Raw genomic sequence first — 13,664 nt, forward strand, 5'->3', positions numbered from 1 at the left:
AACCATTCTATGGACAGGTTGTTGAGTTGCAGGTTCAAGTGTTTTCCTCCAGGACGTTTAAAGGCACTGCGTGCAGCCCAGTACACAATGGAAGAGCCAATCACCCATATGGTTTTCTTTACACCTAGAAAACTTGAGGTACGTTAGTACTGTGAGTGAACCAGTGAAAAATCAGCAGTTAATGTTCGGGAAATCTAATGTAAGTGGCATAAGCACTGGATTTCCACCTACCCCAATGTTTGATTGTCTGATCTTAAATGCCCCTCATGGCAGCCTCAGTGGCAGCCCCAATCCGAAAAGAATGTGATTTGAAACATGCAGTGCTAATTTCACAAAAACTCAGCGCTTTAGCCACCAATGCAGCAAACTGATAACGCGTGAGGGGATTACCGTCAAAATGTATTAGGAATGGACTATTTAGTGGTAATGCGGGGTTCCTTATTGCTAAGTATTTGCTAATAGCCGCCACCGGGCAAGCCACATCACCTGTCTTTGAGATAAATAAAGTACATGATTTGCCCAGCTGGTCGGTTTTGGATTGCCGGATGGTGAGCTTAACTTTGGGCTGGCCATTTAGTGTGACTAATTCGATATTCCTACGCTGCAAAGGACTTGGGCTAGTACTCTTAAGCGATTGCATGGTTAATTCACCTACTCGCATGAATCCAAAAAATGCTAGACTAAAGGTCGCCTGAAATAGGAGCGTTTCATAACTAGATGAACAGACGTTGACTAGTGCCGTGATGATCTTAAGGAGAATTCTGTACGTGATTGGAGCTCGAATATCCCGCTTCCCTGCCAGTCGGTTTGCTCCTTCCAAAATCTTAGCGACCATAAAAGATTTAGTATTGTCTGCCATGCCCTGAATTTTAAAAATGTGTGATAAGCCTGATATGTAAGTTCTCAAACTAGATGGGGATCGGCCTTTGAGAGACAAGTATGCCAAGAATTGCACAATATGTTCTAAAGGGGCTGGCCAAATTACTGGTAGTTGAAGGTGATACCTGAACTGATTGAAGATTTCGTAAGCTGTATTATAGGTCTGCCTGGTTTTGGGAGCTACCGATGCCTGGAATAATCTGTTGGCCTCCTGGCTTAAACTTGCCAAATTTCTGGGGGAAGCGGGGTAGGCATCGGATCTGCCTGCGGCGCTAAAGTCCGAAAACGTTACCACTGATGCACCCACCACACTCGCTCCCGGCTGTGGGTTGATAACAGAGCCTTCCCTCTCGTCAAGGGGCTGCGGTGGCGTGGTTGCACAAGCTGCAGGAATGGGCCTGGGGGGCTGTTTTTTCTTTACCGGTCTCGTAGCTCTTGTACTGGGCCGAGACGACGAATCAGGCATTTTTCTGGCTTTCGACTGCTTTGTCGTTCTGGTTGACGTAGTCGCACGTCTCTTTTTTGGAGGCATTTTGTCTGATGGTAGTCGATTGCGCTTGTGATGTGACAACGGGTAAAGATGGCCGAATAATGTGATGAATGATCCGGGTCACTAGGCTTGACACGTAATAATTATGCTCGGTCGCTAAAACGTTTGGAATTCAGGAACAAGGTTGCAGGAGTTGTCGCGCCTGCCCATAGATTAAAGGCATTTATCTAAATAATGATAAATGGCATTAATTTCTTATTTAAAGACGTTTTAAATAATTAAAGATATCTTCATATGAATTAAAGAAACCATCAAATCATTTATATCGAGCTCCAAATTAAATTCTGTGAGCAATCACTCCAAACATTGATGCGGGAATCAATTGAATTTGTGAGAGCAATCATTAAATTGTTTAATTCTTTACACACATCGTTTATCAATATAGGACAGCCTATCAATGAGTTATGTTGAAAAAGAAAGAGGTATAGCGCTTTTGCTGACGAAACGGCCGACCCAGAATCTAAAGGGTAAACACCGGTTTCCAATAATAGACTGGCGTGTTATTTTTAAATGTAAGGCCAACGTTTTGAATGTTGCGTTAACCAAGATAAATAACTGTCACAGTTTAGCATTACTGACATTGATATGAGTCGTTCTTTAATCAATAAACCATGTTCCTATTTGGAATGATGAACAGTACAATATTTTCATTTCATAATAATGCACTGCAGCGAATTCATATCACACAACAACCCTTTTGCATATGACACTACTTAGCTCACTGTCTTTTTCTGATATGGCTGCTGCACCATTAATAGATTTCATCAGTGCATTTGCCTTTGGTTGATACTTTGAGTGTTTAGCTTTGCCTATCATATGATAGTTGCGCATCTGGTGAATCAAAATTGGTACCGTATAAGTTTTACATTATGACCCCTGGGTCGAGGCCTCTGCTGGTGGACTGTTAATCCCTGAGGGTTTTTACAACCCAGTAACTAAGTACTTCTCTATTAGCTATAGCTTGAAAATACGGTTGTATATTTAATTGCTGTGATAAAATTTAGAAATTCATTTCAAATTTAGGGATTATCTCCCTCATGCAATGTGAAGATAACGAACATTGATTAATCTCATAATTCCTATAAGCAATACAAAATAGATAGTTGGGCAAACACGGACCCCTGGACACACCAGAGGTGGGATCAGATGCCTAGGAAGAGTAAGCATCCCCTGTTGGCCGGTCACACCTGCCGTGAGCCCTATATCCTGATCAGGTAATCGGAGTTATCCGCAGTCAACACCAGTGTGCCAAGAACAGCTTAACAATCGGTATGAAACACGTCAGACAGCATTTGACCCAATGATAGGTTGTATTGACGAACTAGATCGTTATAACGACCATAGAATTTGCGAAATGCTGACTTCAATCGAGACTGTTGAAATCCCTGTACCATCATCTTGCTTGTCAATAGCTTACCTCGATTTAAAAACTGACTATACGCAGAACAAGCTCTTGCATATCGAATCAGTTGAGAGATATAAACACCATATGCAGGTGATAATGGAATATTGCTACATAAATGTGGGAAGTTGACGATGGAGAAGCTGAAATCATCTAGTTTGTCATACAGTCGAGTTGTCAGTTTGCCGTTAATGTCTACTTTCAATAAAATATCTAAGTATGAATCAGAAGTGGACGACTCTGTGGTGTCTTTTATTTCGAGCTCACAGGGATATATCAAATCGACATATGAATGAAAGCTATCATTGTTAATAGACAAAACGTCATCGATATATCCAAAAGTCGAATTGAAGGTCACAGCGAGAGATTTTTTCTTCTCACGTAGAAGTTTTTGAATAAATTTTGCTTCATATGAATATAAAAACAGGTCAGCTAACAAAGGAGCACAATTCGTGCCCATGGGAATTCCAACAGACTGTTGGAAGACCTGATCACCAAAGACCACGAAGATATTGTCAATAAGTTTTGAATTGAGATAGACCTGATAGTACTACCTGAGACTGACTTTTCCTCTCAATCGGTAAGTTACTAAGTTTATTACTAATGATAATATACTTCTAATATATATCTAAAATGGTAAATCCTATAATTCTGCATTAAGATTAATTTCCTATGCACTTCATCCTGAGTAAAAGTATATAGTGAGAGAGAATCATTTATTTTAACTATGAAGTGTAAATACATGTAGTTCAATTGTCTCACAATGATGTATCTTAATTAATGGCCATATTCTTATGATAATTACATTAGCAGCTAGATGTAAGTTATTTGTTAACTTGCAGGTTTGAACTTTATATGGTGACACTATTTATCACATTGGCAGTTCACCATTGTATATATTGACCTATTTCCATAGAATGGTATGTTTGAATATTTTGAGTTACTGACTTAAATATTTCTCATAATTGATATTTTATATCAAAGTAATAAATGTAATGTTTATATTATGATAAGCATAAGTGTACAGTAAAGATTTTATCCATAGGCAGTAGTAAAATTGGGAGCTGCATTTGTGTATTTAATGTTACATGTATAGCACTTTGTGTAAGACAAAGTTATCTCCCTTGAAGTATGTAAATATTGCTACCATTAATTGTATATCAATTAGTCTGTAAAAGTAATATTGTATTTTATGATTTATACATATGTTTGATTATTGTTATACAATTGTTACAGGGCTTTCTTTTCAAGCAACCTTAAATATATACTTTACTGAATAAACGCCTTGTTCAGAACCTCAACAGGAGTTGGTCATCATTACCTATTCCCAATCAACACCATGTTACACATAGTTCAAATATAACCTCTCTGGGTACGCGTTAGGTTTACCATCTGTCAACTTCATATGGTTTCACTTGAGATTAATTAAGTCTATTTGAATCAGCTCTTTGGACGAACAAGGCATGTCCTAATTCGCTCCGCTTTTAACATTGAACCCCCAAAACAACAACATGTAGTCTGCGTTGTAAATACGTTTGTATATTAGTGTAGTTGTAGTGCTAGATGCAAGGTGAAGATAACGAACAGTGATCAATCTCATAACTCCTACAAGCAATACAAAATAGATAGTTGGGCAAACACGGACCCCTGGACACACCAGAGGTGGGATCAGGTGCCTAGGAGGAGTAAGCATCCCCTGTTGACCGGTCACACCCGCAGTGAGCCCCATATCCTGATCAGGTAAACGGAGTTATCCGCAGTCAAAATCAGTGTGCCAAGAACGGCTTAACAATCGGTATGAAACACGTCAGACAGCATTTGACATAGATGTATTTATATGTAGTTTTTGTTATTATTCTCTGTTAATATTGGCCCCAATATGTAATTTTTTCGTTTGTCCTGAAGAACCGAAAATTTGACAATCTGGTTCTTCGTATCGTTGGTCATTTTAGTGCTTTGTATAAAAAAAATTTGGTTTCTTTATTTGACATTGTATCCATGTTGTGCATCCGACACTTTTACGTATCGGGTGTTGTTGGATCTTAGTGCTAAATGTTGAATGGAGGAAAAGTCCCAATGAAAAAGTTTCTTTGGGGTTCATGTGATAATTTACTAGAAATATTTTGAAAAAACATTTCGCTTTTATTTTTAGAAATATTTACTTTAGATCAATGAAAATTGAAAACTATCGTTTTCAGAGTTCGGTAATCGACACATGACCCATCCGGATTGTGGATTGGCATGGTGACAAATACTGTCACCGCCAAATTCTGCCACCTGATTTACGCCTTTAGGCCCTATCACACTGAACTAGCGACCTGGTTATAACCTAGTTGCGACCGAATGTTTGGTTGGTTTTTTTTAATCTTGGATAAATCGTAGAAAGAGCGCACGACTGATCGCTAAAATCGTGGGTAATCGCAAGAGCATAATCAGTCGCAGCAAGGTCGATGATCATATTCAAAATTTCGAATCTCCGATTCAAAGTCGCAAACAGGTCTTACATGGTCGTAGAACAAGTCGCGCATGATGCATCACCAATCGTGCAGGATCGTGGGTCAAATTGTCGCTCGATTGTTTGTACAATTGGATTTGGCACCTGACGATTGGTGGTGCTAACTCTCGTAAAAACTCACGATCGGTAGTGCTACTTACGACCTAAACAGAATGGTTGCACGACATTAAATTACTATTGATAGTGCCACGCAGTCTAGAAATTCTGGAGTGGCCTCTGGAGTTTTGATCATTTTCTTCTAAGACGCTCGTATATTGCTATGGCGGCACCAGTGCTGCCGACAACACTAGAAATTATGTTGATTCGACTACAGATGCAGCAACAACTGGGTGCTGTCGCTGCAGCTTTATTTCTCTGACGACGAAAACAGCGTCAACAAAGACAATGACGACAGTTCAAGAGCTAGGTGACAACTGATGCTGACGCACGATGGCAAATCACCTCAGGTTTGTTGTGATCGATCGTCTAAGCCGTCACAGGAATCGTGCCACAAGTGGTGACGATCAGCGACCGATCGTAGGATCAATCGAGGCCCCCTGCGACGGCTTAGACGATCGATCACAGCAGTCCTGACCTGACCTTTTCTTAGCTTTGCGAAACTGTCAAGCGGAACAAAGTACGATGTAGATTATTTTCTTATCATACGATATACCCATCGAGCTAACATACAAACTATGGTTGGATGATTAGGTATTTCAAACCTTTTGATGTGACCAGGGGCACCTCTGGTATTCAACGTAGCTAAATGTCTTCCCTGAAATGATTTCCTATCACTATATAAGTCGGTCCACGGATACTTGTGAGAAATGTGTTGAGAAAGTCCACGAGATTTGACAATTAAACAATTGACCTAATGACAAATTAGGTCTACATCTTTAACGTTTCATAAATCCCCGTATTGCAATTTTATGGACATTGCAAACACACACCGAAGGATTTCCGTATCGGCAATGTACTTGACTGAACTGAATCACAAAAACGAAAGAATATTTTCTTATCATACGAAGTCTTTTTATAAATTTCAAAACCAATACTCATTTCATACCAATTAATCATTTATTATTGATATTTTGACCAGCAGTAGTATGGAATTTTTTACTGGAAACAGACTTTCTTGAGACTAAACGGAAAGTAATTTTCTTTGTTTGAAAGTATTACCATATATATATATATTGGGGGGGGGGGGGGGGGTCTTCAAAATATTCATAAAAAGCCACCATAGATTAAAAAAAAAAAAGAATTCTGTACATGGAGTTTCTTAATAGTTTTATTGATAATTTCCTGATGCACAATTGCCTGAGCTGAACAAAAATATTTGGTTCTATCCTTGAAATGCTACACAAGGAGGACTACATTAACATATATTATTATACCTCAGTATGAGAATTCTATGCAACACGTAATCTGATTGGTCTAGTCAGGCACGTGCCAGGGATGACAAATATTTCCTTCTCAAACAGCATATCTCCCCATCATATTTACCTCTTGGGCAACCTCATTCATTTTCCATATATCTTACGGCAAGGTAGAGGTACATATATGTAGTTTATTGTGACGTCACGATGAGTCCGGGTCATTGTACTTTCTTAGTTCATAAATAGAGGATATCTATATTGCGTGTTTTGATATTTGGTTTATCCAACGAGTTGATATGGTGTATTTATTCGCGAGGCTTGCCGAGCGAATAGATATACCATATCAACGAGTTGGATAAACCAAATATCAAAATACGCAATTATAGATGTTCTATTTATCTCATACGTCTTCTTTTCACTTAATTTTGAGATGATCCCCAGTATGGTAGAAACAGCTGATTGTATTTGTTTTGAATCCGTGGTGGCTCAGACGTCGTGCTTAATCTGTCTACCTCACGCGGGAAAAAATAGTGCGCTTATAAACCATTAATATACAGTACAAAAGGTCATTTTTATAAAAGAAACCATGGATGAAAATTGTTTTAGAAGGGATTATAGTTTATAATTAATAATGGTTTTGCCATTCCAACAAAGTAACAACTATTGACGGAGTATTTAATTTTTGACGTAGGTCTGACCTTCTGATAAAAGTTTGATGTCGTCGTCGTTTTGAAATACACATGTGTAATAACGATCAATGAAAGTAATATTTTAATGCAGCGTTATTAGAATGTTCAACAGTTTACAATGAAAAGTAGAAGTGTTTATGCATTTGGATTTTATTTACGTAGTTTCTTTGGATCTAAGGGCAAGAGGAAATCCTGAGGCACTTTAAATAAGCCTAGCCTAGTAAGTAAAGCTGTTGAGATTTGTTACATTTAATATGCTCCAGAAAAAAGAGACTGTGCTTGTGAATACTTGGTACCGTAGCATATCGAGGTACTTTCGATTAGGCTTGTCCAGTAGGCCGTCGATTCATTGTCGTTGATAATAGTGGTCACATATTTTTGTTTTCTGATCGTAATTTTGAGTAGTTACAGACCGAGTTGGCATTTTTGTGGCCGGTAACTTACATTATATGTCAGTGGGGCAACATCATTTTAATTTTGCTATAAAAGAAATTCTAAATAAATACAAAATAATAAGTTTTACGCTTTATTTCATGCATGTATAAGCATAAACACAGAAAATATGTCATCCAAGAGGAGGCAGTGTCAAAAGTAGTTCGGACCGGAAGTGCTTTATCAAACGGGCGTGTGATAAAGCTAATGCTTTATCTCACTCTCAATATACACCACACGTATGAGATAAAGCACAAAATATGCGGGTCTCTGATACACAGTTAAATTGCCAGGTTTTGGTTGATACAAAGACAAGCAAGTAAAGCAGCATTCAAGGAGAATGGCACTACAAAAAACTGGTTATCACATCACTGTATTTCATTGTTTGTACCTTATACCGTAATACGTTAACGGCGCGGTGTTACCGTTAGGGCGATCTCAGTTACATGCAATGTAGATGAGCGGACTCCAATTGCAAATGCACATTTATAGTATTGCTTTGTTTCAGTATAATAAACAATATATTGCATGAATATTCGAGAGATATGAAGATTTATTCACCCTCGGGGAATATGATTTTTCTTGGGTGAATAAATCTTTATATCTCCCTCACTATCATGCAATAAATGTATAATATTCTTTCCTTTAAAATCAATGCTTACGTAAAGGGTTACTAGTATTTCAAAATTAGGCTGTACATATTTTCCGTTTTTTATGGTACAGAATGAATCAAAAATGCATAGTTCAGATGAATGTTTTGTTAAAAATAATTCTATAGCAAATACAGCGAGCTCTAATGATAACACGTGTATAAGAGAGTATCAAACTTTGTTCATTTTGTTTACCCTCATATTCTTTCCTTCCAGTCAGCTGTGACAAATACATGTACAATGAATATTTCGTTTGGAGTATCAATTGACAGTATTCTGCGACATATATATTTCGTTCTGAGTATCAATTGACAGTATTTTGCGACAGCCTGGTGGCGCATGGCAACTACCAGAATCCCATCCAGTATTGGTTGTGTCCATTATTGCACGAGTAGTTCAACAGAAGATGTGGAAAATGCAATACACAGTTTTTCTTCTTTGCATCATCGCTGCAGACGGTACGATTTTCTTCTATAGTTTCGATATTTACATTTCCGGATATTTTGTAAGCCAATGTCAAAATACCTTTTAAAAGCATAATGCATTGATTTGCTAGAGTTCAAATCATGAGTATCAATTTCTTCGTTTACTTATTTATTTTACTCGGAGGGGGGAGGGGGGAGGGGGTCTCGTACAGAAGCTTATTTTCTATCACGAATTTGTGGAATTTGTAACATGTATATCGAATTTCAAACTTTATTTTAACGAACTGAAATTGAAAATAAATGGTTCTTTCAAATTAACAGTATATAAAGTTCATATCAAATTGGTATTATAATTCGTGATAACGAATTGCAGAATTAGTAAGAATAGATTAGATTGTTTGAAATTATAGAGTTTTGAATTCATTCATTCGGATTTAATTCGTCAACATATGAATACAATCTGTTATTAACTTAAAACGAGTATATGTAGTTAATAAAAGCAATTTCGTGATACCTGAAGTTGGACGAGATGTCGCAAGATCAGTACAAATTATCAAAATCTGTTAAAACGAATTAGGCAAATTGATGTACATGAAACGAATTTCAGGATTTGTTATTTCAAATTTAATTCATTACATGTATTTCAAATTTTGAAATGCGTTATTTCAAAGTTCACAAATTCGTATAACGAATTTGATCCTTTGTAACGAATATTAAAGTTAGAAATAACGAAGTAAAGTCGACATAGCGAATTCTGAAATCTGCTACTACAGATTAAGGAAGATATAGCTCCTCAGCTTTTGAGCAGAAATATGCTGGATGCTTTAACTTTGTATGTAATGGTTAAATTATGATTACATCTGTCCAAACATTACTTAACTCTATCCAGTTGTAAAATTTTGCGTGAATTCAAATTTTTAAGGGGTTTTACGGGGACTACATTTTGTGGCGGAAGATCTCAAAAAGTTCTAAATCTACATGAATTTACAGTTTCTGTTTTACCAAATGTTTTGTCATTTTATACCCCTATACTTGTATTTTAGATGTATAATTCATGATACAAGTAGTTGAGACTTAAAATTAATTCCATTGATATAATTCATTAATTTCGTTGAAATATTTTCCAAACAGGACACTGATTCTTAAAGAAGAATAAATTAATTTGCTCAAAATTTTGTACAATAATTCAGCATTTTGGCCAATAATTCAACAAATTTTATCTATAACCCTCACTTTTTTAAAGTTCCATTTTAACATTCTAAGACAAGACTTTGTAATTTACGTGAACTTTTGAAATTGCCACCACTACTATGATCTTTTTCAAAATTCAAATTCTATATCATTATTTTTTTTTTTCGTATCTCGAGTGCATTAAAAAGGTCATTATCTAGTATTGATGTTTTTAGATATCGGTATTGTTAGAACATGTGATTATTTATCTCATATGTGTGGTGTATATTGAAAATGAGATAAAGCACTTCCGGTCCGAACTACTTTTGACACTGTCCCCGCTTGGATGACATATTTTCTGTGTTTATGCATATCCATGCATGAAATAAAGCGTAAAACTTATTATTTTGTATTTGTTTAGAATTTCTTTTATAGCAAAATTAAAATGATGTTGCCCCACTGACATATAATGCAAGCCAACTCGGTCTGTAACTACTCGAAAATTACGATCAGAAAACAAAAATATATGCACACTATTATCATCGACTAGGAATCGAGCGCCTACTGGACAAGCCTAATCGAAAGTACCTCGATATGCTACGGTACCAAGTATTCACAAGCACAGTCTTTTTTTTCTGGAGCATATTAAATGTAACAAATCTCAACAGTTTTACTTACTAGGCTAGGCTTATTTAAAGTGCCTCAGGATTTCCTCTCGCCCTTAGATCCAAAGAAACTACGTAAATAAAATCCAAATGCATAAACACTTCTACTTTTCATTGTAAACTGTTGAACATTCTAATAACGCTGAATTAAACTATTACTTCTATCGATCGTTATTTTGTTATTACAATTGTTTATTTCAAAACGACATCAAACTTTTATCAGAATGTCAGGCCTACGTCACAAAATAAATACTCGGTCAATAGGTGTTACTTTGTTGGAATGGCAAAACCATTATTAATTATAAACTATAATCCCTTCTAAAACAATTTTCATCCATGATTTCTTTTATGAAAATGCCCATTTGTGCTGTATATTAATGGTTTATAAGCGTACTATTTTTTCCCGCGTAAGGTAAACAGACTAAGCACGACGTCTGAGCCACGGATTCAAAACAAATACAATCAGCTGTTTCTACCATACTGGGGATCATCTCAAAATTAAGTGAAAAGAAGACGTATGAGATAAATAGAACAACTATAATTGCGTATTTTGATATATGGTTTATCCAACTCGTGGATATGGTATATCTATTCGCTCGGCAAGCCTCGCGAATAAATACACCATATTAACTCGTTGGATAAACCAAATATCAAAACTCGCAATATAGATATCCTCATTGTATCTATTTCATGTAATGATTGATTTGTGTTCCTTATGTGGTGTAGCCAAACAGACAAAACAAGTGCAAGAAGTTCAAGTTTAAAACACAGTACATGTAACTCAAAAACAAGCATTGTGATCCCAGTTTTTCTTTTTAATTTCTTAATTCTCCATCAATGTAGAAATAAAAAAAATCGACAATACTACTAAACTAAAGTGCAAACCTCTTTGAAAATGTATTTGGATAGGTCCTAAATGGGCTTCCGTAGTCTAGAACGATATTCTTGTGATATGAAATGCCACGCGACTGGCCTTTTCCTTGTTATTACAAATACTTCTATATTCATCATATTTCTAACTGACAGGAAAACCAAGAGTGGCTTTCACTGCCACCTTGTCAAAGGATACATCCCTTGGATACCACCAAGCTGTACGTTATGACTGAGTAATTACCAATATAGGAGGCGCATATCATCCATGGACCGGACATTTTAAAGTCCCATACAATGGTATATATCTCATATCGTGTACAGCAATGGGTGAAATAAGGAGATCTACGTACGTGCAGATTGTAAAAAACAATCGAGCTTTAACAACATTGTTTACTAACTCTAAAACCTATCCTCAGAGTGCCCAGACTCTGGTTCTTTATTTGAAGAAGAATGACCGTATTTGGGTTTGGGGACGAAACAGCTACCAGCGTTTGAATGACAATAGTAATTTCAACGTATTTTCTGGTGTTTTATTGTAGTTATTTATCTGTATACAACATACTGCATGTAGAGCAAATACATTTGCTGTAACGTGTATAGTTGTGTTTATATTGTATAGAAATAAACTATTATAGTTATGTATTATAGTTATGAAATCCAAATAGTGTCAAGAAAAAAATCTTGTAATTACGCCATTATCTATCTATCTATCTATCTATCTATCTATCTATCTATCTATCTATATATATATATATATATATATATATATATATATATATATATATTAAAAACAATATGAAAAGAAAACACAGAAATCCTCCGTAAAGCTTTAGCGCTTTCATTACATCTTCAGACGCTTTACAAAAATGTATACATAGCAGTATCATAGTAACAGTGATTATGACGTCAAAGTAAGCGGAACGTTAAATGTCTATATTGTGACGTCATGGATAATGTACAACAATGATCTGGAAAAAGTACGGGAAAATCATAGGCAATTATAAAAGACTATTAAGTTTTGGCTTTAGAATACCAATGAAATCTTTTTCCTTTTCCCGTCTCTGAATAGCACTGGCACATCTGAGTTTATAAAATGGAAAATGTTAAATCGTTTTTTACCACACGTTTCCAGGTGTGCACTTAACTGGGTTTGTCTGTATTCAGGTGTACTGATGTGCTGCTTATGTACACGTACATGGGCACGGAGAGTGTTGCCAGTTTCACCAATGTAATATTCCTTGCATCCAGGACATGTGATGGCGTATATGGCATCCTTTGTATCGCATGACATGTTAGCATTAACTTTAAATTCTCGTCCGTTAAAATTATAACTGGTCCCTTCTGTAATGTAGTCACATGTACCGCATCGAGGGTCCGTACACTTTGACACTGTATAAGTACGGTCATCTAATTGCGAGGAACAAAGTATTCTCTTAAGATTTTTGGGCTGGCGTTTACTGCTAATAAAACGACAGTTCTTGTATATGGCTTTTGTTTGTTCATCTTCTCTAAATAGCCTGTTTAATTCATAAACAATTGAATTGATGTTTTGATTTCTCGGATTATAAGTATGTACAAATGGTATTATTTCTCCGTCATTAGCACATCGTGTGTTTGAAAGTAGCTGTATCCTATCGCACTCCTTAGCCTTCATTATTCCATCGTCTACAAGTTGTTCTGGATATTTTTGGCTTAATAAATACAATTTTAATTCCTCCAAGCGGATATCCCTCGTATCGATATTGCCGACAATGGTAAAAATCCTTCTTGTGAGATTATATGGTATAGCTGTTTTAGTATGGTGGGGATGGCACGATCCGAAATGCAGGTATTGGTGTGTATCTGTGGGCTTATAATAAATATCCGGTATTTTCTTTTAATATAAGAACGTCAAGAAATGGCATTTGCGTATCATCTGTTTCCATCGTGAATTTGATATCCGAGTTCATTTGGTTTAGTAGATCGTAAAACTCCGATAACTTATCGACATCATCATCCCACAAGATAAAATAATCATCTAGATATCTCTTCCATTTAGACTGTATATTATTTGCAAATT

General features: G+C 36.2%; 1 protein-coding gene and 1 long non-coding RNA gene across 2 annotated transcripts; one reads left to right on the plus strand and one right to left on the minus strand.

The window, feature by feature from the left end:
• Positions 1-253: 253 nt before the first annotated feature.
• On the minus strand, positions 254-1,411 carry LOC130048715 (uncharacterized). Its single transcript, XM_056145754.1, has one exon. It carries the CDS (start codon positions 1,409-1,411, stop codon positions 254-256), a length of 1,158 nt encoding a protein of 385 aa, XP_056001729.1.
• Positions 1,412-7,579: 6,168 nt separating this feature from the next.
• Positions 7,580-12,245, plus strand: LOC125655590 (uncharacterized). The gene is made up of 3 exons (XR_007362801.2): positions 7,580-7,610; positions 8,689-8,930; positions 11,759-12,245. It is a non-coding gene; the product is annotated as an uncharacterized LOC125655590 (long non-coding RNA).
• The last annotated feature ends 1,419 nt before the right edge of the window (positions 12,246-13,664 follow it).

This window comes from Ostrea edulis, chromosome 7 (genome assembly GCF_947568905.1).
Source record: "Ostrea edulis chromosome 7, xbOstEdul1.1, whole genome shotgun sequence".
NCBI lineage: Eukaryota > Metazoa > Mollusca > Bivalvia > Ostreida > Ostreidae > Ostrea > Ostrea edulis.